The sequence below is a fragment of the Camelus bactrianus genome, chromosome 7 (assembly GCF_048773025.1).
Source record: "Camelus bactrianus isolate YW-2024 breed Bactrian camel chromosome 7, ASM4877302v1, whole genome shotgun sequence".
Lineage (NCBI taxonomy): Eukaryota > Metazoa > Chordata > Mammalia > Artiodactyla > Camelidae > Camelus > Camelus bactrianus.
The window spans coordinates 24351186-24378129 of record NC_133545.1 but is presented as its reverse complement, the minus strand read 5'-3'; the positions used below and the strand labels follow the sequence as shown (position 1 = coordinate 24378129).

The 26944-nt window shown below is 37.4% G+C and overlaps 1 protein-coding gene and 1 long non-coding RNA gene across 2 annotated transcripts in view; one reads left to right on the top strand and one right to left on the bottom strand.

Annotated features, from left to right (window-relative positions):
* Positions 1 to 799: 799 nt before the first annotated feature.
* Positions 800 to 26944, bottom strand: part of LOC141578247 (uncharacterized) — a 33615-nt gene continuing 7470 nt past the window's right edge. Inside the window, exons 2-3 of the long non-coding RNA XR_012508387.1 lie at positions 13212 to 13293; positions 800 to 907 (exon numbers count right to left, since the gene is read on the bottom strand). This is a non-coding gene — a long non-coding RNA (uncharacterized LOC141578247). The remainder of the gene's footprint in view (positions 908 to 13211; positions 13294 to 26944) is intronic.
* On the top strand, positions 13325 to 20295 carry SPAM1 (sperm adhesion molecule 1). The gene is made up of 3 exons (XM_010947685.2): positions 13325 to 14905; positions 15369 to 15458; positions 19903 to 20295. Exons 1-3 carry the CDS (start codon positions 13949 to 13951, stop codon positions 20293 to 20295), a joined length of 1440 nt encoding a protein of 479 aa, XP_010945987.2. The 5' UTR covers positions 13325 to 13948.

The window sequence follows — 26944 nt, the reverse complement described above, 5'->3', positions numbered from 1 at the left end:
CAGCAATAATAATGGTTATTAATGATTACTCCTATCTTATAGATGTAGATAAAACTGCTAATAGCCAAAGCAAGTTTGATCCTGAGAAATATTCTTAACTATTGCTTCTTTGATTTTTAGTAATTGTTCTTCCTTCTCTTGTGAAATAGAAGCAGAATCAGTCTATTTGGCTTAGATAATATATAACGCCCTAACGCTGTAAAAATATCTGGATTCTATATTAATAATTTGTCTTGTTAATAGTCATTTTAAATGCCTCTTACTCGTATGCTACTTGCTTATTCCATGAATCCAATTTAGAAGACTGAAAAGAAGTCACCCATGACGAGTCAAAAAACATTTCAGTCGGAATGAGGGAAGACAGTTTGAAGTCTGAGCTTGAATACGTTGTCTTCTTAGTGGACTTCTCCACGGGATGCAAAGAGGTAGCCAAATTAATGCAACCCACACTAAGGCTTGAGTCCATCTAATCTCCTGATGGAGTCATAATCCACGGAGTGCCACGCAGGCTCCTTCTCGGGGTTCACAGGGAGGGGACAAGAGCCATGACTAAGGCACAGCACCATCATCAGATCTGGCGCCACTGCAGAATAAATATGCTGGGTATTTTATTTCTGCCAGACCAATTCTTTCATGGCCCACATATTTAGATCAAAAAATCTTTTTTTTCTTGGTGTTTCCTAGGGAAGCTTTAATGCCAGCAGATCTATGACTCATTAAATGGTCTTGAGTTTTGCCTCCTTTACTCATGCTTCTCCTTCCTTTTATTCAGAAGAGGATAGAGGCAAGGGATGCTATTATTAATAACTATGGCAACAACTTACATTTATTTGGTCTTTACCATGTGTCAGATGTAAGGGAAGGAAAAAAACCTTTCCTTTACCCTCTTAGATTCTGCAGTGGGGGCCTGTGAATTGAAATGACAAAAGACAGATTAACAGGAGAAAAATACACCAACTTTATTTAATTAAAAAAAATTTTTTTAATAGAAGTATAGTTGATTTACAATATTGTGTTAATTTCTGGTATACAGCAGAGTGATTCAGTTATACATATTTATAAAAACCCTTTTCATATTCTTTTTCATTATAGGTTATTAGTTCCCTGTGCTCTACAGTAGGACCTTGTCATTTACCTATTTTATATACAGTAGTTTGTATCTGCTAATCTCAAACTCCTAATTCATCTTCCCCTCCCTTTCCCCTTTGGTAACCATCAGTTTGTTTTCTATGTCTGTGAGTCTCAAGCATTATTTAGTATTTTTACATGTGCATGGAAGCCTTCACAGGGAAAAGGGAGACCAAGATGTAGTTAGGACCAAAAGCTTATATGTCTTTTTAACAAAGAATGATAAAATGTGAAGGAATGACAAGACAAGGAAACAGGGTTTCAGCTTCAGGAGCAGTAAATTGTGACTGGGAAGTATATGAAGGAAGCTCCTGGAAGATAAGGGGCGTTTTCATAGGTTCATTCATGCAGATCCACTTTGGTGTCAACTCCCAGTCTCTGGTGTTAAGACGTTCCCTGCTTCCTGGCACCAGGAGTACACCTTTCCCATGAGAAATCTTCTGTCCTGCTTCAGGCAGAAGGCAGGAGGTCAGAGAGCCCTTCTCATTTATGCAGCTCAATCACCTTCAGCTCAAAATAACCCAAATACTATGCCCAAGTGGCACATTTGGGGGTGGAATGTTCTGAACCTCTTCACAGGCATCGTACTGAGTGATTTTTGCACATTATTTCACTAAAATTTCACAACAGATCTGTGAGATAGTTGCTCTTAATATCCCCATATTTTAACTGAGAGAAAAAAAAAAAAAAGAAAAGGAAAGAAAAGAAAAGGAAAACAAAACTAAAGTTCAACGAAGTTAAATAGTTTGGGCAAGGCCACATTGCTACCAAGTTGAGAAGCAGATTCCAGGCCTGCAGGTTCTCACGTAGAAAACTGAGTTGCTTAGTCCAGTAGTTTAGACATTTACAGACATTTCTTTAAGGAGTCCCAAGACAGCTCAGAATTCTGTTGTGGTTGCTGAAGAGATGAAAGAGATTTAATAATTTACCCAAGGCCACTTAATTAGAAAGTGACTACTCTTAGGATTCAAAATCCAGGCATGTCAGACTCAGAGTTTTTGGGTATCAAAGTGGTTTGATCCATTCCACAGTAAAAAATGTAGTTGACATTGTGACCCATTGCACACATGTGTAAACATATAACTGATGGGAAAAGTTAGTAAAATGATACTCACCCTAACTACATGGGGTGACCGTCTGTGTTTCCTATTCTACCCTATTCTATTCAATCTGATCCTATTTCACTCTGTTATAATCTATTTCACTTATTGTTTTTAAAATGCACATTACAACCAATTAAATCAATGTTGTGACCCATTAACAGTTTGTGACCTGCAATTTGGAAAAAAAAATGCTAGGACTAAGCCAACTCAACATCACTTTCTTGGATAATCATGTTCACAACTACCCTCAATTTGTGCCTAAAATGCATAGGACTACTTAGATGATTTAGTTTTTGCTCTGAAATGCTCTTTGTGATTAGATCTTGGCCAGAGATCATCTCAGTGTTGAAGGACTAGCCACTGTCTCTTGTGGAAGGGTTGACTGAGCTCTTCCATTTACTTCAACTGGCAGTGTGTGGTCTTTGTTGAGGCGGAAACACCCAGCTTCTCAATCCATAAGTGGAGATAAAAGGACTATTTAATTGTAAATGCAACCTTTACTGAGTTTCTACACCTTGAAGTGAATTTTGCTAGGATGACTCTTCCTCTGTCCATCTTTCCTTTCTCACTGGCCACAATCTTTAGAGGAGACTTTGATCACCGCTGTTATCCCCATCCCCTCCCCACAAAGTCCTCTGTGTTGTCTAAGAATGTCACTATCCATGATAAACATTTCTTTGGGTTTCTTGGACTAAGAATTCACAATTCCTAAATTTTTCTAGAGATATCCCTAATCTAATTACCTATATTGGCTCTTTGGGCCTCCTACAGGTCAAAGCCAATTTTCTTTACACCTTATGACAACCGTCTTTCTTATAGTTTGGGGTAAATGCAAATGAACAGATATAAGCAAGATGTAATAATACAGGTAGTCCAGGGGAGCTAACACTGCACTTCGGATTTTCAGGGCTTCTTGTGAAAAATACTTCACAGACATCCTTTCACACATCATCCCAGCACCCCTGGGAGTTAGACTGATCTAGGTTTTACCAATATATTTTCAAAGAGTTGAGTGATGCCTAAAAATTGAATAATTTGAATCATCTAATCACTGCATAATAAAGCTAAAAACAGAAATAGAGCCTTAATCCTTTTCTGAATCTCCTTAAGCCCCAAAGTCACCAGCCTTAAGGTCCCATTGGTGAATGAAAGACTCAGTTAAAATAGAAAGAAAAAAGTTAAAAGTAAATGTAAGAAGAGGAGAGCTCTTCTTTGCATGTGTGGTAGAATTCCCCAGTGAAGCCATCTGGTCCTGGGCTTTTGTTTGCAGGGAGGTTTTTTATTGCTGATTCTATATCACTTCCAGGGATTGGTCTGTTCAAATGATCTATTTCTTCTTGATTCAGACTCACAGACATAGAAAACAAACTTATGGTTACCAGGGAGGGAAGGGAGTGGGAAGGGATAAGTTGGGAGTTCGAGATTCGCAGATACTAACTACCATATATAAAATAGACAAACAACAAATTAATACTGTACAGCACAAGGAACTATATTCAATATCTTATAGTAACTTATGGTGAAGGAGAGTATGAAAACGAATATATGTATGTTTATGTATGACTGAAGCACTGTGTTATGCACCAGAAGTTGACACAATATTGTAAACTGACTGTACTTCAATAAAAATATATACACCAAAAGAAAAAAAAGGAAAAAAAAAAGTCATTGTAAAGGGAAACACCAGTAAACATTTCCACTGCTCTCTGGAGCATACATACCATATCTGCATCTTGGACTGTATCATATCATGAACTAGAGAGAATGGTGGCAGTGGGGGCAGTTCTGAGAGAGTAAGATTAAACTCCCCGCTAATTGTAACCTCTAAGATACCTTTTACTTTCATATAACAAAGTAAGATAAAACAAAGCTCTTCTTACTTAAGGATAATTGTCACCCCTTCAACTCTTTATCGTGTTAATGCTTAAGATGTGATAAATGGGTTTTATCTAACAGATAACTTGTACCTTGGAGAAGGGTAGGAGATTAAAACTGAGTGAAGCTGGGGAAAAGGAAAAAAATATTTTGATAAAAGGATTAATTAATAGATTCACTCATTCACCTACTCAATGAAGTACACGTGGACCCCCTACTCTGTACCAGGCCCAGCAGTGGGAAATTGGAACTCAAGAGAGAGTTTACAGTCTAGTGAGGGAGACAGACTTATTTCAGATTTGAACATAAACTGTGACTGGGGCTAAGAAATAAGTACACTTTTTATGAGAGCCTTTGAATCATTTGCAATAGTCTTGGTGGCAATCAGAGATTAACACTTCACTAGTCAGATCTATTTGGAAAGGCCACACAGTGGAAACAGTCAGAGAGAGATATACCTCTAGGCTCAGAAGAGACATTTTAAAAATCTAAGGCAAAGAGATTAACACAAGAGGTGCAAAGCAGGATCCCTCTGGACTGAGATGTATGCAGTTCCCAGGTGGAATTCATTTTGTCCATAAGAGCCTGTAACCCCAAGCCCTTCTCCTTCAAAGGAACTTTTGTGGATAATGAAAAATTTGAGTTTTATTTTTCTTTACAGCCTGGCTGAAAAGCTGGTCTAGACTGAACTGCCACACATTCCCGCTAGGAAGACACTTGGTTGCTGGAGTCTTCAGCCACAGTTTTGCGTTCACAAAATGTGCATTTGTAAGGTAGACTGCAGAACATGGCATTTTAGGGTGATAACTATTACCACTTAAAACTCTGACAAGATTTTTGAATCAGTCCTCTGTCCTAAGTTAAAAATTCAATCTGCCTCCGAAGTGCTCCATTTAGAAGCCTGGTTATCTCTATAGGCTTCAGATCTCTTAGATAAGAGGAAAATACCTGCTGTATTGTGTTTTGAAGCTGAGCTCATCTTTGTCTTCAGTGGTATTGATGTGCAGTCTTAATGAAGGTGCTCAGATGCGTTTAATGACATTGGGTCCCTATTGTCTTTGGACAAAGGAAATTTATGAATACATAGGTGTTTTATTTATTTTAGGCTACAGTGGCCATTTAGATCATTGACATAATCCCATATGTAGAAGATTTAGTAACTAGGACTTTGACAATTCAGAGAAAAAACCCAAAACTCATCTGACTGGTCGAGCAAAGAGAAACAAAAGTTAATACTGCTAATAGAAGACCAATTCATAGCCCATGTTATGGCTACTCTACTTTTGTGAATTTCATGGTGCAAGGCACCAGTAATAATGCAGGTGTTCGTTATTCTTCTTAAACTTTGACTTGAATAGTACTGTCAGGGAGGGGGAAATATCCCTCTCTACCCTTCTTGAGTTCTTGTGGCTGGACTAACAATAAAATCAACACAAGACAGATTAACAGGAGGACAACTAATTTAATATCATGTGCATGAGAGATCATAAAGGGATGCTCAGAGAGTCATCAAAAGCAGGCAGCTTTTATATCTCATTACATAAACAATAAATTTGTGAGCATTTGAGAGAACAAAGAGGCTTGGGTTTGAGAGCTTAATTAGTAAAGTTAGGCTTGGGTAGTAAATTATTAAAGCAGAAACAAAGTTTGTTTATGTGGGCTTCTCAGCCCTGAGCAACTTATCTCTGGTGATAAGGATGTCTCTATTAGCCTCCTGGTGCAGGAAGTGTACCCTTCACAGGGGAGATTTATTTCCTGTATTCAGGGAGACAAAGAAGAGTCAAAGTGTCCTTTTTGTATGGGCTGCTTTTCAAGGAACTTTAATTCGAAATAATCCAATGCCACTTTGGCATATTTTGGGACAGCCTGCCTGCCCTAAGCTCCAACAATAGTAAGCCCCTTTGCCTTTTTGTGCCAGGCAGCTGAGTCACCGTAACCACAGAAGAACCAGGATTGGTCCCAGAATTATGGCGGTGGAATGTTGGGTTGACGGCAAGTGAGGCATCGCCAAGTTCAGCCTAGGGTCTGACAGGTGGCACTGCAGGGAGCATCCCTAGTGAAGCTATTGTGTTTTTAATTAGCCTCTAGAATTGACTCTTCAAGACTTTACGCAGTTTTTCGATTACTCTGTTTCAGTCGTATCTGGGTGTGTCAGTGCTTCATGCTTGGTTGTAGAAAACGTATTTGTCTTCCGAGTAATGTTTGAACTCTGGCTTCTGGCTGCTACACTTTGGTTTTTTGTTTGACCATCTTCATTTTAAAGTGTTACCATAAGCCATGATTTTGAGTTTATTGAAATTCAAAGAAGATCAAGGTCATTTATTTCATTAAATGGTTAACTCAATAGCATACACAAGACTGGGGACTGACAGATTCTCTACTGGACCATACTCATTAGGTCCACTGAGCTCTCCTGTTGCCTAGGTCCCAAACCCTGGACTTCTGTAGCCTTTCCTACAGAGTCCAATTCTAGCAAGAATCCTGCAAAGTCAGTTTACTAGGAGTTCCCCATCCTCCATACCTGATCCCCCAGGATATGTAACCAGGTTCCTCATCCTCCACCTTCCCCCAGGTGATGTCTGTCTGATCACCTGGCTTGTATTCAGCAAGGATCCGGCCTGGTGAGTTTAGCCAGACCCTCCCTTTACCCCTGATGTTTCTTCTTAGTTATTTTTCTACCCACTGACCACCCCTGTCCCTTTGCTCCTTGGCTATAAATCCCCACTCTTCCTCCTTGTATTCAGAATTGAGTCCATTTCTGTTCTGAGGAGTCTTCCCTACTGCAATAGTTTTTCTTCATAAAATTTGTTTTTACTGCTTTAACTACTGTCCTGTTCTAGTTTTTCTTTGATGGTTTTGAGGCTTCTGGACAATATGTTTTGGTTCTTGTTTGAACATCTTTATTTAAAAGTCACCATTGGCCATATTTTGAGTTTACTGTAATTCAAAGTATGTCAAGTTCATTCCTTTAATTAACTATTAACTCTTGTGTGTATCTATTGAGCATCAATTAAGTGGCTTGGAAAATTGAACAATAACCTAATCCTACATGTTTTCCAATATATCAATATAACTTAAGGTTTCAATATTTAGAATTCATGTTTAATCATCCTGTGGTTTTCTAGCTTCTTAGATGTATTACTTCTTAATTATGTCTTGTCACAACAGGACAAACTTCTATTGCATAAAATGAGCATATATAAATTATATCTGTGTTCCACTATCACAATTAAATAAAATTAGATTTTTGGAATTTCTCTTGAAGAACTTTGTTATTTATTTGGCTCTTTTTTTCCTCCTCTCCTCTCTCTCTTCCCACCTTAAATATCTTTTTGAAAATATTAAATATCAATTCTAATTCATTTCATTAATTTCTTAAGGAGAGACTACTTTTACAGTGAATGCCGTAATTCCTTGAAATCGATGCCTTTAAGTTCTTTCTATATGTTACGCTACAGAAATCTGTCATTAATTTAACAGAATGCTTAATAATCAAAACACCTGCAATGAGCATTTGTTTTATCATTGTTCTTAAACTGATTTCAAATGCTAATAAGCAATGTATAAGATTCTTATGTTAATTTACCAAGCTTGTTAATCTTTTCTGTTAGGAGGCACTAAATTTGCTGAGATTCAAACACACATATTCAAACACACACACACATACCCCCACATGCACACACACAAAAGTTCCCTTTCCCCTAGTCACACAATTACACTTCAAAAAAATTAAGTCTATCTTTAATTGACTGGGCAAAGAGCTGTCTTCTCTCACCCAACAGGTTAAATACTGTAGAGTTATTAGATGGTCTGGGACAAATCTACTGACTTCTTAGAGGAAAACTCAAATTTTGTTTCAAAAGTAAGTTGTCTTTTTAAATTTCTACTGTATAGCCTGATAGGGAAAATGAGATATGTCTCTCGGGGGGGGGGGGGCGGAGAGAAGTTCTGTAACGTGCCATGTCTTTAAGACTACGTCTTTGGCTTTGGGAGGAGGTCGTTTGGCATTTAATTGTGCTTGGAAGGAGATACACAGATTAAGGATTAGCAATTTCTTTAGCCTTGAGAATCTCCAGCCTGTGCAAAATTTATCAGGGGGAGATACTGACAAAGTTAAGACAGAGTAGGAGAAAGAACCAATAATGAGGAATAATAATGATAATAATAATACTAAAGAGAAAGGGGAAGAAAAAAAGAGTTGATGTAATGCCGCCCAAAATGGTATTAACTTCTCTTGTTGAATCAGGTTTATCACCATGTCCATTTCTGGCCAAATTACTTGTAAAATATCATAGCTTAATAAGAAATTTTCTAGGAAAAATGTCTCACTTGAAAGCTCCTTTCTTTCCTGAAAACATGCATAAATTTTTGCTATAAGAGAAGAAAGTTGCACATGGATTTTTCTGCTTTGGGGATATTATGCTGGTCTCTTATTTGAAAAGTTTGCTCAGAACTCAGCTTGGATTTACTATAATTTGCAAGTGGAGGGAGAAGTCAGCCTCTGAGTTGAAATGATAAACTAAGTATTTCGTAAAGGATATACACCCTATCACATGTGATTAGTATATAAAGGCTACAAGAGCAATAAATTAGGGGCCTGCTGCTCACTTGGAATTTTGCTTCTTATTTTTCATATGAAAGCATGATTCCCAGGGTGTGGGTATAATTTAGATACATTAAAACTGGGATACATTAAATTGAGAGTTCGAGATTTGCAGACACTAACTAATAAATATAAAATAGACAAACAAGTTTATACTGTATAGCACAGGGGACCATATTCAATATCTTGTAGTAACTTAAGGTGAAAAAGCATATGAAAACCAATATATGTATGTTCCTATATGACTGAAGTATTGTGCTGTACTGTACCCCAGAAATTGACACAATGTTGGAAACTGACTATACTTCAATAAAAATATATTGAAAAAATTACGTTCAGTATCCTGAGGCCAGGGGCTATTTGCTGAGTACTGTGACAATGCCTTTATCCTATTCAGTTGTCCTGGGGACTGTAGAGTCATGGAGACTGAGAAGAAGCTAAGGAAAGGAAGCATGAGGGGAAACTCATAGAAGACAAGGGTTATATTATCTTGGCATCGTTTCCTCGTCTCCAGTGATAAGACTATTCTCTTTCTGGTTCAAAGAGGCTGTTTTTCTCACAGGAAATTTTATGTCCTGCTTTTAGGAAGAAAATGGAGGTTAGAAAGCCCTTCCTGCACCTGCTGTCTCTCAGATGCCTTTAGCTGAAAATAGTCAATATGCCAAAATGGCATTTTTGGGGATGGCATGTCCTCATCTCCTTCAATCCAAATAAACACATAAGTAGAAAAACAATGACCTCCATGTCCTGATCACCCAGTTTCTACCATTATTAACTCACAGCCAATCTTTTCCACCTAAACTCAGATCCCCCCCTTGCCACCTAGTCACCCTTCTCCAACCCAAATTATTTTGAAGCAGATCTGTATAGGACATTAAATGACATTTAAAAAATAGTTTTTCAGGTTATCTAAGATATTTTATTTTTATAAGAAATTTCACTTCCATTAGCTTAATCAGCTTTGTTACAGATGAAGGATCATGGCGGTAAAGAAAAGAGGTTGAAGGACTGTCTTTTTTATTTAGTCTGGTTCCATCTAACTGTTCAAGCCAGAAGCCAAGGAGTCATAAGTTACTTGCTTCCTTATTCTTCCAAATGCATCTGGTGACCAATGGCTGTCAATTCTCAATCTCCTCCTGAACCTATCACCCTGCTACTCTCCACCTTATTTATACTCCTTCTGTCTTGTCCCTCTCTCATTGTATCTTGTATAAAGTGCTTATAATAATCATTCTGAAGTGAATCTGATCATCTCACTACCCTAACAAAATACTATATTGGGCCAAGGACCCCTGATTGACAACCCAAAACTCTGTTAGCTGACATTTTCCACCTCACTCACAATGTCTGAACACTGCCAACACTTACACGTACAGAGATTTGTCCATATTTAAAATTGATATTTCCACACTATAAAAATGGATGTATTAAAAATTGGAAGATTTGGCACCACTCGAAATAACGTGAGCCAAATAGCAGACGTTCTTTTAGGACAGGATATGAGCTTCGGCCTTGGCCCATCGTTTCACACATCTTGCCTTTTTCACTTATTTTGTTACTTGCCTAAGGGCTGCAATCAGAATTCCTTGGGATGGAATCTGTCCCATTACCAGCATTAACTTTCTTTCTTTTTCAGGTCCTCAAAGTTCTCCCATATTGGATTATGGAATGCATCACTGCAAAGACTAGCCCTCTGTGTCTAATCCTTGCCTCTATTCCCAGCCCCTACACCTACTTGGGTTTGTCCAACTTGAGCATCGTTCTCTGTTGGGAGCCACATCTCATCTACCCAGGTGCCTTGGTATTTGGCTCTCATGGTGCATTAGGCATATCCTAACACCCTGTCACTGTGCTTATCACATCTGGCCGTCAATTTCCGCACTTCTAATACTTATCAGGAAGAGTGTGCTGTCTCCTCCTCCTCCTTTAAATACCAGTGCTTGCCACAGTACCTATCCTATAGTTCAATAAATGTTGGATGAATGATTGGCTGGTTTAATTATCTTTAGGTAATAAGACCCCAAGTGGATTGAGAGGTGCTTAGAACAATTAAGATCACAGCCAATCCAAATATACTCTTTGCTAATCATAAAGCTCTGGGCCTGTGCTAGTTCCTCTAATTGGGTCTCAGAAGTGGATGTTGATAATCCCTAAGGTTCTGCTAACAGTCTAAATGGAATTCATCTTATCCTTTGACCACAGTCACAAATCAATGATCTGTGATCTCTGGATCTTGCATTTGTACTTAAGATCTGACAACGTTTCTCTCTGCCATTCTTCTTTTCCTTTTTTTCTCTCACATAATGTTAACACTTATCAGTCTCTCAACTATCTGTCTATTTGCCTAGAGAAATTAAACTTCTCTAGAAATCTTGCCTCTGGGACTCATACGTGCAGCCAATTTCAAGTTCAAGTGAGGCTTGCTGTCTTTACGTGCTTTGACTCTGCTTATTGCCTCAGCTCACACAGACACCATCTGTCTTGCTTTGTATGGAACAGTGATACCTGAGGAGGTTATGTTGCTAAACACCAGATAGCCCAAAGGTTGGAAGGGTTTTCCTTTCTCCTTAAACTATGAAGCCTTCAAGAAGGTTTTATTCCACAGAATGAGGCTCAGAGACATAGGTTCTGGCTCTGGCTGTGTCACTGGTTTGTTATTTTTAGGTCAGTTTGGGTAAAACAGTTACATAATGATACATAGAAATATACCAGTCTTTCTCTTGAAGCTGAAACTGGTTTGAGAAAAGAGACTTGTAGAAGCTACAATCCTTTTTTTTTTTTAAACCTTTGATGATTATAATGAGTTTCCTAGGGCTGCTGAAATAAATTGTCATTAACTTGGTGGCTTAAAACAACAGAGATGTATTATCTCACAGTTCTGAAGACTAGAAATTCTAAATCAAGGTGTCAGCAGGGCCATGTTCCCTCTCAAGACTCCAGTAAAGAATCTCTCCTTGTTTTTTCTAGCTTCTGTTGGCTCCTGGCAGTATTTGGCTTTCCTTGGTCTGTAACTGCATCACTTCAGTCTCTGCCTCCATAGTCACATGGCCTTCTTCCCTGTATCTCTGTATCTCTGTATCCTCTCCTTTTCTTATATGGGTACCAGTAATTGGATTTAGGGCCCACCCTAAATCTATGATATTATCTTAATATCCTTAACTATTTGTACCTACAAAGACTCTATTTCCAAATAAGGTCACATTCTGAGGTTTGGGGTAGAAATGGATTTGTAGGGGGACACTGCTCAACCAATTAGAGTGACTATCTTCCTTTAAATGTCAACAGCTTTATCACTTTTTTTTTTTACTATAAAAACTTTTTTTATTGAGTTATTGTCATTTTACAATGTTGTGTCAAATTCCAGTATACAGCACAATTTTTCAGTTATACATGAACATACACACATTCATTGTCACATTCTCTTTCGCTGAGAGCCACAAGATCCTGTATATATTTCCAGTACAATTTTGTTTATTTAGTCTACATTTTGAAATCCCAGTCCCACTTTTTAAATTTTAAAATTCACATTTACAATTTTCAAGGATAGAAGTGTTCATTTCTTCCTGAAGATTTCTGTGAGTAGAGAGCTTTCCAATAGTCTCATTCTGCCCCATGTTTTTCTTACATAAAGTGATCATGTGGAAATTAGGTTTGAATGTTAATTATTTTAATAAGCTTAACCTACTTTTTCCTTGAAGTATAAGGACATCTAATTCTTTCTTTATTCCATGTACTTGTCCCACTCCCTGCCATTCAGACATTTTTATTGGTAGTTGGTAGTTGAACTAGTCTTCTCCCCAATATTACTTTGGATGAAGACCTTCTAGGTCATAAGTAAGAAAGTTTATAAGGGCTTAAACGGTAAAAATCTTTAGCTCCTTTACATGTTCTAACTATTAGGGGAAAAACCTATTATCTTCAAAGCATGAGACTGCAATGGTTCTTAAGATTTTATTTTGTTCCATCTATGGTGTTCTCTTTAGAGCAACTGCTTTTTCAGCAACAGGAATGAATGAATGATTTGCTATGGTAAAGACACACATTCGTGGGAAGAATGGTACAATCCACATTGTACCCTCACACAGCAGAACACTACTACTGGATTATGAAATGCATCTAATTAAATGGAATCTAATTAAAATAAATGTTCCAGTTTCCTCCTAGAATCACAGAACATTTAAATACATCTTCTTGTAGGTAATTTTTGCAAATACCAAATGTTAAGTAATGCCTAGCTTAATTTCCTATCCTTGATTCAGACATTATTGTACCAGAGTGCGCCATAACTCTTCACATTGGGACAGTCAGCACAACACAATCTCAATTATTAAAAACTATAAAGGACCAAAATTCATTTTTGCTTTTATTAAGCTAGGTCAGAACCAATTCTTTTAGTAGAAGATATAACATTGTAAAATATTTTATTAAATTTAAACAACACGAGTGTACAGTACTTTGAGATATCATTAAGAGTCCTGTTCTAAATAGAAACTTCAACTTACCCCTCAAGAGGAGATTCAGTTGGATTCTTTTGACTTATTGCCTCTGACAGAAGTGACTTTGCCTCCTCTTTTACCAGCATCCCTTAAAAAAGAAAAACAAAATGATGAAATCTCACAATTCGATGAGAGATTGTTTTCACTTTTGGGTAGACCACTACAGAGTGCTTGTCCAAGAAATAACAAACAAGCTTGAGAGGTTCAACTTGGAATTTCTTTTCATTCAATAGTTTTTTTGCTAAGGCATTGCTCAGTACGGCATTCTGCACAACTAGGAGGGCACAAGGGAAAATGGCTGCATTTACTTCTCTGCAGGTTCAATAGTGATTTGGAAAGATGAGACAAATATTAGCTATTACAGGATTTGTATCCTACATAAGAGAAAATAATTTTACTGACTCAAGCACAGGAGTCCTCCATCTTCAAAAGTTGAATTAAATTCCTTGCACTTAAAGTTGGGAATTTGGTAAAGCTTGTGATCTCTGATATGGAAAGGTAGTTTAACAAGATATCCTATGTGTGTTTTTTTTTTTTTCAGTTATAGAAGAAGCAATTTGCAAAACATTCCTAAAACACAAAAGCAAGAAGAATAATATTAAATATAAATCATCATTATATCTTTTCATCAATCAAAGTGGCTTCATTCTACTGTCTCTCTTCTGTGCTTATATCCTGCATCAAATATTGGATAAACTAAAGTGTGTAGGAGCAACAAGTGCTTTTCATAGTCATTGCTCTTCATGATGGAGGCATTAAGGCTCCATCCCATCTCCTTAAGGAGTTTTGTTGGGTCCAATGGAGCACCCCAGGCAGTGTTCACCTTCCTTCTGATTCCGTGTTGTTTGACTCGGGACTTCAGATCACCCCCTCTTATTCCAAATACCCCTTTCCTCTGGGTCTGGAATGCCCCAACTGAACTTTGTAATAGATTTAAGGTGCCTCCAGATCTGAGACTCTTCTCTTTGGTGGGAAGCCCCCAGAAAGGTGCCAGAGGACAACCTATTGCATTATTTTATGCTGATAGACTTGGCTACTATCCTCACATAGATGAAGTAACAGGCGAAAATGTGCACGGAGGAATCCCCCAGAAGGGATCCTTAGAAAGGCATTTGGAGAAAGCTATAGAGGACATTTCCTATTACATTCAAGTCGATAACGTGGGCTTGGCTGTCATTGACTGGGAAAACTGGAGGCCTACCTGGGAGAGAAACTGGAAACCGAAAGATATTTACAAGAATCAGTCTATTGAGCTAGTTCGGCAACAAAATACAACACTTTCTGACTCAGAGGCTGCCAAAGTAGCCAAAGTAGAGTTTGAAAAGGCAGGAAAGAGATTCATGCTAGAGACTTTAAAGGTGGGAAAATTACATGGGCCAAATTACTTATGGGGTTATTATCTTTTTCCTGATTGTTACAATCATAATTATAACCAACCTACTTACAATGGAAGTTGCCCTGAAATAGAAAAAAGAAGAAATGCTGCGCTTGACTGGTTGTGGAAAGAAAGCACTGCCCTTTTCCCATCCATTTATTTGACCACCAAGTTAAAGTCTTCTCTACGGGGTGCACTCTTTGCTCGTAATCGTATCCAGGAAGCCATTCGGATGTCTAAAGCAGCCAAAGCTGGACGTCCACTTCCGGTGTTTGTATATGCCCGTCCAGTTTTTACTGATATGTCTCTGAAATACCTCTCTCAGGTAAGTTAATCAAGGTATGAAGTCTATAGAATATTGTCCACAAATGGTGTTCAGTGGAATTCAATAGCACTTTTGAAGGGAGTGAAATTTAGCTTTTAATCTGGAATGTGCACACAGGTATTTCTGCATCACTATATGAATGCAAAACAAGGATATATTTTATTTTAATGTAGTCATATAGTTATCTTCACAACCATGGAGAATTGGGTAGTATAGACAATGTATTAACTCAGTTCCTTTCATTCTTTTTCTTTTATAGGGTTTTGTCAATAAAATTGAAATAGTAGAAAATCTGTATTTTTGTTATTGTAGGACAGAGGTGGCATCAAAGATAGACATAAGTAGCGGGGAAATATTTAAATGATTATTGCTGGGTCAGCATTCTTGGCTTTGGTGTAACTGTTCTAAGAGTAACACTTCTATTTTATTCCTCTCTGTTAACTCTTTCCATCACATTTGCCAGGATGACCTTGTGCATACAGTTGGTGAAAGTGTTGCTCTAGGCGTCTCTGGAATTATAATGTGGGGAAGCGCCAATTTAAGCCTAAGTATGGTAAGTTGAAATTACAGGAAGTAGGTGAAAACATTTCTACTTTTAATGTTTTTGAGGATTTTTGTGGAATTGAGTAATAAAATAACTATGTTTGGTACACAATAGTATGTGCTCAATGAATAACAGAAAAACCAAACCAGCTTTCATTTGTGTGGTTGGGTTGTAAGGCTCTTTTCCAGTGAGAAAAACAAATCTGGTGAGATTAATCGAAATTCTCTAGGCTATGTGGTTAGTAAGTAGCAAAAACAGGGCCACAATCTTGGTTTTCTGATATTTGGTGTTTTTTCTACTATATTGTGCTGTCTTTCTTCTCAAAAGAGCTCAACTAGTTGATATGCATTCATTCATTCTTTCATTTGCCCAATTACTGTTTGGTAATTACTTATTTATTTAATGACAGTTTATTGCGGGGGGCCAGTAACTGGGGGGGGGGGGGTTGTGGGCAGTTGGGAGTTACTTTTTGAAGATATTGCTAAGTTGTTCAAAGCTTCCCTAAGGGAGAGGAAAAGGAACCCTTCTTTATTTCCCATGGGTTATATTTAGTAGTATCCATTTTAAGTAAAATTTTAAGTAAAACTTGTTTTATTAGGAAAATGTGTTTATTTTGTTCTGTATAGTGTTAACTGTACTCATTTTCTCCTGACGCATTTTCTTTAGCTCAAAAAGCCTTTAACTATCATGACCTAATCCTTTCCTCTCTTCCTTTATTTTTCATCCTTGTTTCATTCTCCATATCAGGCCTTTATCCTTCACCTCTTCAGTCTTCTTGATTCAAAACATGAGTAAAGCTATCACATGGACGCTGCTGAGCTGGAGCTGAACTTTTCCTTCTCTGACGGATGTGGAGATACTTGTAATGTAGGTGCCATGGAGAATGTCTAATGATGCTTATGGCCCAGAACTCTTCTCCTGGGACCTACAGAGAACAGCTTTATACTCTTAAGACCAGAAGAGATCTTTTGATATCTTGTCCTTCAGACAGACTAGCCAGATTCTTCCTTTATTTATAAAGATACTTAACAGCAGTCTCCCTTCAGAAATTCTTTCAAGGTAATCTGAGCCCTTCTACCTCTTTGGTAGATTCTGTTGTCTCCGGTTTGATCACCAGTAAAGAGAAATAATATAAAATGTAAGTTCAGGGAAAGGTATATGTCCCCTTTGCAAAACTCTTATATGTCAGAAAATTATTTAAAAATTCTAAGAATATTTCAACTTTTTATTAGTTGTTTTCTCAAATTTATAAATTCTTTTCTCAAGGATCCTGTTACTTCTATGATGGAGCCATTTATAATTTCCCCATACTACTTCCTCTTTTTTTTTTTTTTTTTTAATAATTGAGTGCTCCACCTGACTCTGATGAGGAATGAATCAGGCATTCTCCAATCAGTAGGGGCATGGCATGGCATACTAGTCAATCATCACACTTTTTCAAAATCGCACTTTAATCTTAGATTCACATTCTTCTGCCATGACTCTCAAATCACCTTCCGTATTATTCATACAGGGACAGTCCTTCAACTTTAATATGATGATTTTCTACTTAATAACACTGCCTTGAAATGGTCCCTTGTGGACTCTATTCTGTATATGTCTTTTACCTTTGCCAATTGATGATCATTTTGACTATTGATTCTGTCATTACGTCCTCTTTTTTCTATGTCATTTGAAATCAACAGAGTCACAGATTACTTGTCCTGCTTCCCCTGATTCATTGACAACTTGAGAAACTGGTAATTGCAGGTTTACTTACAACGACTGGAATCAACATGAAACAGTTGTTATCAGATGTAGGCAAATCATTTCCTTCCATTCCATCTTATTAGATCCAGTTGTGTGACAGAGCCAGCTTCTACTGGTCCCAGCCCATGAGACCTGATTGTTAACTATTCAGAAATTTTGTGAAGTTTGTTAAACACAGCCGTTATTAAATATTAAATTATAAAAGCTTAGAAGAAAATAAAGTATGTTAAAAACAAAAATAATACTCAAAATGTGCTATCATCCATACTTTTGAGGTTATTTACATCTGTTGTATCTGTGTAAGTAGAAATGGTGTTATGTAACAGTCTGCTACTTCACACCATACTACCGTGCTGTGTAACAATGGAGTACTTGATTCCTAATTCTGCACTCAGTGATGTCAGGTTGGTAGCTTAAAACTGGCCACGGTAGGAGTATTTACACCAGGGATATTAACAAATGCTATAAACCAGGCTTTATCTCTTGGAGAACCAGTTTTAAATCTTTTCAAAGACCGCATCTTGTGCAGTCTAAGGATTCTCAAAACATTCTCATCCTTTTACTCCTTTCCCTGTGTAGTTTTTGTATCTGTAGACAACTGCAATGTCATCTGAACTTGGTATAAATTCTCATATATCCATGGCACTGGTGATGCAGTGTTGAATACTGACAAAGTCCCTGCCTTCTTGGAGCTTATTTAAAGTTGGAGGGGAAGAAACAACACAAGACAAGAAAAATATTTGACAAGCACCATGCAGGAAATTAAAATAGTAGATATGATAAAGTGGATAGGAAAGGTTTCTGAGAAGGGTATTGTCTAATTAAAGCTGTGATCTGAATGACAAGATGGAATCAACCACGTTAAAAATTAGAGAGAAGAGCATTCTGGGCAGAGGGAACAGTAAGGGCAGTTTGAAATGAACCTGCCATGCTTGTGGGACAACTAGTACATAAGGCTGAGTGGGTGACAAGAGGGTTGTACAAGAGGAAGGAGAGATTACACCACATCAGGTGCGTACAAGTTGAAAGAAGCTGGATTGTATTTTAAACACCCTACAAAGCTATGGGAGGGTTAAGAAGAGGTTTTCTATTGCTGTCATAAAAATTACAACAAACTTAGTGGTTTAAACAGCAGAAAAGTGTTATCTTACAGTTCTGTAATTCAGAAGTCCAACAGGGACCTCAATGCACTGAAATCAAGATGTCAGCAAAGTTGCACTCCTTTCTATGGAAGGCCCCTCATTTGCTCATTTGAGTTGGCAGAATTCATTTCCTTGTGATTGTAGCAACAAGATCTCTATTTTCTGGCTGGCGGTGGCTAGGGGTCATTTCCAGCTTCTGGAAGTCACCACCTTCTTTCTCTTTTGGCCCTCTCCTCTGTCTTCAAAGCCAGCAATGCTGGCTGAGTCTCCCTTCCCTTTGAATTTGCCCTCCTTCTTCCATCTAATTTTTTAAAATCCAAGCTTAAAGTGTTTCTACATTATTAAGAACCCTTGTGATTAGACTGAGCCCATCCAGATAGTTCAGGATAATCTCTCCACCTCAGGTCTATACCCTTAATCATATCTGGAAAGTCCCTTTTGCCATGTAAAGTAACAAAATCACAGATTCCATGGGACTGGGGTATGAACATCCTTCTTGGAAGGCACTTATTCTGACTACCATTGATGGCATCATCTCAAGGGAGGCAACAGAAATAGATTTGAGTGGAACCTGCCAAGATTCCTCAGCTTTCCTGATGACCCACCACTACCACTTCTTTGGTCTTACTGAAGGAGTAGCACAGACAGCTCACTCAATGGAACTGTTGATCATGAAAGAAGCAACCGCCTTCTATGTTTTTAAAAGGATGGCGTCCCAGTTTTAGAAATATCAGTTTCAAGATGAATCATTTTAGTTGCTCATAACTCATACTCTGCCAAATATCTGTAAAAGAGCTGTCATTAATTCACCCAAACTTGAGTTATACGTAACATTTAACAGAAAGTATACTCGGCTGAACCTGTTTAGTTGTTTTGAGCTAGCAATTTAGAAACCACTCTTTCCAATGCGCTTTAAACTTGTCTGACAAATGTGATACTTAATACATTCACTTACACTTCATATTATTTATAAATTGAGGGCCAACCAATGATATGCTGGGCCTCGTGCTTAGCACTTTTATATACACTGTACCTTTTCATCTTCATGATAGCCCTGTAAGGTGGGTGCTGTAATTATCCTTATTTTACAGTGATGCATAGCCAAGTTATTAATTTTTCCACGGTCCCCCAGATAGGAAACTAAGACTTAGAAAACTTAAGAGATTCCCAAGTTCACACAGTTGATCATCAATGGAACTGTGACTCCAGTCTGGGCAGATGGATCCCAGAGCCCACGCTCTAAATCCTCCCACCCTCATTGTACCTTTCTGCCCCTTCCACCCCCATTAGTTTATGAATTACTGAGGAAGACCAAAGCTAGAGTACATCAAACCTCAACTGGTCAATTATTTAGTGATATGAAATGGCATGTGAAACTTACAATTGTTACCAAAAACACTTGGAAGAATCTTGCTTGTTAAAGTAAAAAAGATAAAATATTTCTACTTCTTACTGGGTCTGTTGTCTTTTTGTGCTTCCTTAGAAATTGCTTAATATAGTGAATTAATTCACATATGAAATAACTTGGATCTTAATAATCTGATCTTCTTATAATTTTACAGCAATCTTGCATGAACCTAAACAATTACATGAAGAAGACACTGAATCCTTACATAGTCAATGTCACCCTAGCAGCCAAAATGTGTAGCCAAGTGCTTTGCCAGAAACAAGGAGTGTGTGCAAGGAGACACTGGAATTCAAGTGACTATCTTCACCTGAACCCAATGAACTTTGCTATTCAAACTGGGAAAGATGGAAAATACATGGTACATGGGAAGCCCACAATTGAAGACCTGCAACAATTTTCTGAAAAATTTTATTGCAGTTGTTATCCCAGCACCCATTGTAAGGAGACAGCTAATGTAACAAACATTCATACCATTCATGTGTGTATTGCCAAAGATGTTTGTATAGATGCCCTTCTAAACTCAGGTTGTTCTCCTATGTGGAAATAAAGATTCTCTGCCACATTTAGCAATATCTCATCCTTCACACCACCTGACACAGGGTCTCCATGTGTTTCTGGGAAAGATCTCAGTGGGTGCCTCACAGCCAGGTATTCAGCGGAAGCCACGTCCAACAACACCCAAGAGGGCTGTCAGAGTGTTAACTGGAACAACACTTCCACTCAGTGATATATTCAACACAAAAAAATCAAACAACCTTTTCAAGTACAAGTTCAGCGCTTATTAGATTTCCTGTACCCATGCTTTATGTTTTGATATGTTTTTCATTTTTTCATTTAATAGTTTAGCTCGCTTAGTTTACTTTTTTAAGCAAGAGATGATACCTGCATATTTAAAGTTTCGTATTTGAAATGTGAAACAAAACTCATGGCCAAGACAGTATTTTAATTTTTTGAGCAGAGATTGCTTTTCCATGATCAAATTGAACTTGAAATAATCATTGATTGAGAAACAAAGAATTGTGGCTAGCATCTTTAATTTTCAAAATCATAGTCCGGGCAGTGTTATTACTAAATCCATTGAACACATTTTCTTTTGAAACTTAAAGTAGACTCACTTATTAAGAGAGCATCAGGGGGAGGGTATAGCTCTGTGGTAGAGCACGTGCTTGGCATGCATAAGGTCCTGGGTTCAATCCCCAGTACCTCCATTAAAAAAAAAAAAAAAGGATAAACTTAATTACCCCCCAATGAATAAAAAAATAAATACAGGATTTAAGAGAGCATCAAATTTGCTTTGTAAGATGATATCCAGGTTTGTATTTTTGAGTTGCCATGAGAGTGTAGCAAATATTTCACATACTGTGAATGTATATATAAAACTAAGAGCTACCTGTTGTATTCTTGGTTCTACCAAAGACTGACTGTAAGGCCTATTAATACTTAGGGGCCTAGTGTTCTTCTGAGAAAAGTGACAATTTGAATAATGCCAATTTACTCCAAATGAATGTCTATAAGTAGCTTGTAATTTGTAATAAAAATGTCAGGACAATATCAAAGCATAATATCTTATCTTTTAAAATGTAATATCCTAAATGCACTCATCTGTCTCAAGCACAGAATTATAGTTTTTAGCTATTTCACTTGATAATTTGTTCAAGTTGTGCTTTTGTAAAAAGGTAACTTTTAAAAAATGATTATCCTGTCAACTTTTGCACATGGTTTAATATGTCTTCAAAATTCGTATACGAAGTATTCTAACTTTCTTTTCGCTCTTGATTGTCAAATTTGACAATCTTGTGCATCTAAAGTGCCTTAATTCATCTAAGCCTCCATTCACACCCTTCATTTAGCATTTATCGAGAGTTTATTCTCTGCGAGGCTCAATTTTAAGTGTCACAGGTTCAAGGTGAAATAGCGTACTTCTTACCATCAGTGAGTTTGTTGTATATTTGGAGAAAGACAGACATTGACTAGGGTGTGAGAAGGGCTGTGATATAAGTTCAGCATGCTCCGCTGTATAAACGAGAACCTGAGCATGTCAGAGAAGGGTTTCAAAGATGTCATGAAAGAGATGATGTGTCCGTTGCCTTGAAGGCTGAATAGCAGTTAGGTCATGTGGAAACACAAGACACAAGGGCCTTCAGTAGAACAAAACACCGAGTGTGGTTATTCGAGTGGTATACAGTGAATGATGGCCAAATGATGAAGGCTTTCGTAAAGCATACAAAGAAAAGTGGACTTTACAAGGAAGATGCTGGCTGGCATGGGTTCTTCACTTCTCCTGCTTCTGGGTCTTGCCCAAACCTGGTGTTCCTCATGTGGTCCTCTGTGTAGCTGCTCAGTAACCTTTATAAATTAAGACTCACAGAACAAACAGGAAAGGAGAAATGCTTTTCTCTTTGCTAATATTTTGTTCTTCTATAATAAGTTTATAAGTCTACATATTAGCTAAAATGAACAATATGTCCATTTTAAAGTGTGCTTTTACTATGTACAATAGCCAAGACATGGAAGTAACCTAAATGTCCATTGACAGATGATTAGATAAAGAGGCTGTGAGACAGATACATATATATGCACTGGAACACTACTCAGCCATAAAAAAGAATAAAATATGCCATTTGTAGCAACATAGATGGACCTAGAGATGGTCATACTAAGTGAAGTAAGCCAGAGAAAGAAAAATACCATATGATATCACTTATATGTGGAATCTAAAAAATAGAGAGACAAATGAACTTATTTACAAAACAAAAACAGACTTACAGACATAGAGAACAAATTTGTGATTACCGAGGCCTGAGTGGGAAGGGGAGAGGTGGAGGGATAAGTTGGGAGTTCAGGATTTGCAGATACTAATTACTATATATAGAATAGATAAACAACAAGGTCCCACTGTATAGCACAGGGAGCTATTTTCAATAGCTATAGCCTATAGTGAAAAAGAATATGAAAAAGAATATATTTATATGTATGTATGTATGTATAACTGAATCACTATGCTGTACACCAGAAATTAATACAACATTGTAAATCCACTACACTTCAATTAAAAAAAAAGTGTGCTTTTAGACTAACTCTGAAAGGAGCATCTCTCATTGAAAAGTCATTTTTGGAAAAACCTTTTTGAATTACAGTATCTAGTGAATGGCAGTTTCCTTTGAACTTGACAAACAGTGCAGTCTCGACCCTGGGTCTAGGACTGCCATTGCAGGACTCTGCAGCTTGCCTACCAGCGGCCCCAGTTCAGAATACTAAGACTCACATTATCTGTTTCACATGCAAAGCTGCCAGGATGGTTTCAACACAATCATTCTGCTCAAGGTACTGACATTTTGATGACACAATTGATAAGGAGTGGCTAAGAATTTGTACGTGAAAACCCATCAACAAAACCCATCAATAAAATTGAGAACATGGATATTTCTCGTTTCTCCTCTGCTGGCAATCAGAGAGCGGGGGAAGGAAGGAGGTGGGGGAGAATGCTGGGAGAGAAAAGATAAGCAAAAGAGAACTAGAATTCTTTGCTTTCTCTAACTCCATTGAGGATGCTAATTTGCACAGGATTGAAAAGAACATTCAATACAGACACAATTTGCCTTCAATTCCCTCTTAAAAAGCCAAGAGCGTTTGTACTTGAATGCCCTACCTGGGCTGACCTGACAGATGTCACTGCCTCCTCCTTCTCCCTTTGCCTCAGACTTCCTCTAAGAAGAAAAAATGATGAAGCCACAAAGTGCTGGCACTGTTGGAATGTGCCAAATCCGCAGACGGCTAGGTACTTGTAGGTTATGGGTAAAAAGTCACTAAGCTCTTAGAGGGGAGGGTGTAGCTCAGTGGTAGAGGACATGCCTAGCATGCATGAGGTCCTAGGTTCAGTCCCTAGTACTGAAGGAGGATTAATAAAATGGCTGCACTTAGGCTAACAGATTGCTTATTCTTATGCTTGCCCTTAAAAGGGTCAACTGACCTGAGTGACTGTTTGCTACTCACAGTTCCTGGCGTATTGTTAAAACTAAAGCTATTGATCTTACTGATTCTACTTTATTCCAGTAATTGAAAGTAATAATCAAGCTTGGTATCTGAGTCCTTCTCCAAGGAGAAGTTCACAAGACTGTAACCTTACAAAATAGCCTGAATTACCAAGAAGACCACAGCTTGAGTGCTCACGAGATAAAGAGATCTGACCTCTGGGATCTATAGAATTGGTTGTCTGGAGGCATCATGTCACCATTCTAAGTCTTCTGGTGAGAAAATGATTCTGTTGCTTCTTATCAATGCTTTATTGTTTGAGCTCTGGCTATATAACCACCCCAACCCATGTCCAAGGTGGGTTTACAGTTTTGTGAGTCCCCTTTGCCCGGCAAAGCAATAAAATTGCCTCTTTTCTTCTAAACTCCAAGACCTAGTCTCTGGGTTATTTGGCTCATCAGAGATGGGGGCCAATCTTTCGGCAACAGTACCTCCATTAAAAAAAAAAAAAATCAGTCACATTAAACAATCAATTCTTTAAAAAAATTAATTAATAGAATATTTAACACAAATAGGGCTGTCTATAATGTGCTCTTCCTACATGACAACATATTTTGGGTATTTGTCCACATCAGGGCATTTTGTAGTGACTACATTGCACTCCACTATACCATTATATGACATTTTTTCTGGAAGTTCTTAATTAATTGACATTTCATTTTCTGGAGATTTTTCCCCCCTCTATCAAAAATGTTGTAATTAGCACCTGTGTATATACATATCTTGGCCTGCTTTGGCCAGGATGAAATGGAATTGCTAATGCAAAGGGTATATACAGTTCAATTTTCAGAGATATTGCAAAATATTCTTTTAAAAGTTTGTTCCTATTAAGGATCTCACCAATAGTGAATGAGAGGGCCAATTTTCCTTACCAACACTGAGCATTATCAAATTCTGTAATTAGTGTTCATCCCTAGGTGAAAATGGCATTTCATTTTAAGAACTTGGTTCTTACATAATAAAGGTGATATTTTTCATAGTTTATTAAGGGCATTCCTTTTTTTTTTTTTTTGCCAAGACTTTTTTTTTTTTTTTTTTAAGTAAACCTTGTATTGTTTCTCCTGTATGTTCAAATTCTATTTTTAGGAGATTGTTGCCATTTCTGAAAATTAAGATAATACCTTTTCAGATGTCAACAAATTATACAATGGAAGGCCAGGTTTAAAAAGAACATTCTAATTCTTCTGCCTATTATTTCTTACGTGACATTCAGTTTTGATTATCATTATTATATTTTTAAAGTACACCAGGAGCTACAAATGCACCTAACCACCGAGTCTCATTGCTTCCATGCCACCACAGAGTCTCCTAAACTTTTGGCAAATAATTACTTTACAAGAGATCTCTTTTAAATAAACTTCTAGTAGTTTTTAATGGGACACTTAATCCTCGGTAGTAGGGTACAGGTAAAGAACAAATCCATCTCAGCTTGGCTACCTGCAAGTTGTTGACCCTGGGCTAGTAATTTTCATTCTCTGAGTTTCTTCCCTGAATGTGGAAGGCCAACTGTTGAGAAGATTACAGAAAATAAACAGAGGTCAGCCAGCATAGTGCTTGTCACAAAAATGGTGGGTACTTGACCGATAGTGATTATCATTTATCTGAAACATTTATATACTCTCCAGAGCGTTCTGTCTGACAAATGACTAAGAGTTTAACTTTGAAATCTGAAACGGGTTTTAATATGTTTAGTTTGATGAATAGGACAAGTAAAATGTATTTATAATTGATCTTTACTTAAAAGGGGTAAGTATGGTTAATTTGACTGAAAACCACAAATTACCTAACTCTGGTACAATGTGCTATCACACGGATGAATGAATATTATCAGAAAAGAATTAATACTATCAGGAGTCTCAGTCTTATGTCTAATATGCCACGTTTGTAGTTAAGACTCCATAAAAAATTTCAACACATTTTGTTAATATACCTTCACTTACTTATTTGGTTTCCAATCATTTCATTACAGTACATGTTTAATAACAAACTTTAGCACGTAGCACATGTAGTTTTTATTAAAATATATTACTTCCCCCACACCAACTTGCTAACCCTAAATTACAGCTGTAGGGACAAGTATGGGCTTGGGTTAAAATACAATTATATAATTTTTAAGGAATAAGTCATTCTGAATGATTTTACTGTTCTCTAATAGGTTTTAATTAAAGATCAGTGTTAGAAGAAATTTCTAAGTTAACCATTTTATAAAAGTAGGGAAAAATTTATGACTATAATATGTAGATACCAAAGTTTTCAAAAATTGTGCAGCCAAAAATAAATATACTTTGTGTATCTTATAGAAACCTTTAATCCTTGAATGTTGAGAGCTGACTTCAGTGACTACTAATTTTGGTGCTATCTGGTCCCCATGGATGCTAGGAACTAGCCTGGCTGGAATTGTCAGTCACTACTTCACAATCCTTCATGAATAAGAAGAGCCTCCAATTATTATTATTATTCAACACCTAATTATGTGCTTTACATACCTCTATTTAATTTTTTTTTCTTCCAGATGAGAAAACCAAGCCTTAGAATAGGTCCCATGGCTAGGGCTGGAATGAAGCCCTGGGTGACTTTGACTCTAAGCGTGCATTCCACCTTACACAATACTGCCCTCCCATGAAGTTACAAGATGAAATAACATCACGGCCCATAGAACTTAGAACTACTTCCAATTTCTTCTTTTCACTCCACAACAGCATCTGACCAGGGGTGTCTGCTAACTACAGAGACTTTTCTGACTTTTCTGAAGGGCACAGGTGATCAAGGGGTACTTAATTTTTTATATATACTTTCAAAGTATGGCATATATGGATCAAAGGAGAAACTGACATTCAAAGAAAGCAAGCAAGCTTAGGTAGGCTCCTAGAAGCTTGCATCATCTTGACACATCCCGGACCTCAGTCACAACACAAGGGAGAACTTCAGAGTCACAGCAGCAGGTGGCAGTAGGGTAACAGTGTCATTCCCCAGGGCTGCTTCAACAATAATGTCTCTGTGTCCTTGAAGCCTTTTGGTTTCGGCAAACAGAAATAACTAGTCACATGCTAGCCCTCTATGTCACCAGAAGAAAATCAGTCAGCTTTTCCTTCAGATAAAAACTGGATTAAGATGATAAAAACAGAATATACAAATAACATGGCTGGTTTGTGATCACTTTGTAA

What these genes read in the sequence shown, in the direction of transcription:
- SPAM1 (XM_010947685.2), top strand. Translation starts at nt 13,949, where the DNA reads ATGATGGAGGCATTAAGGCTCCATCCCATCTCCTTAAGGAGTTTTGTT. An exon ending in CTCTGAAATACCTCTCTCAG is followed by an intron (nt 14,906 to 15,368) that starts GTAAGTTAATCA and finishes CACATTTGCCAG; the next exon opens with GATGACCTTGTGCATACAGT. An exon ending in CCAATTTAAGCCTAAGTATG is followed by an intron (nt 15,459 to 19,902) that starts GTAAGTTGAAAT and finishes ATAATTTTACAG; the next exon opens with CAATCTTGCATGAACCTAAA.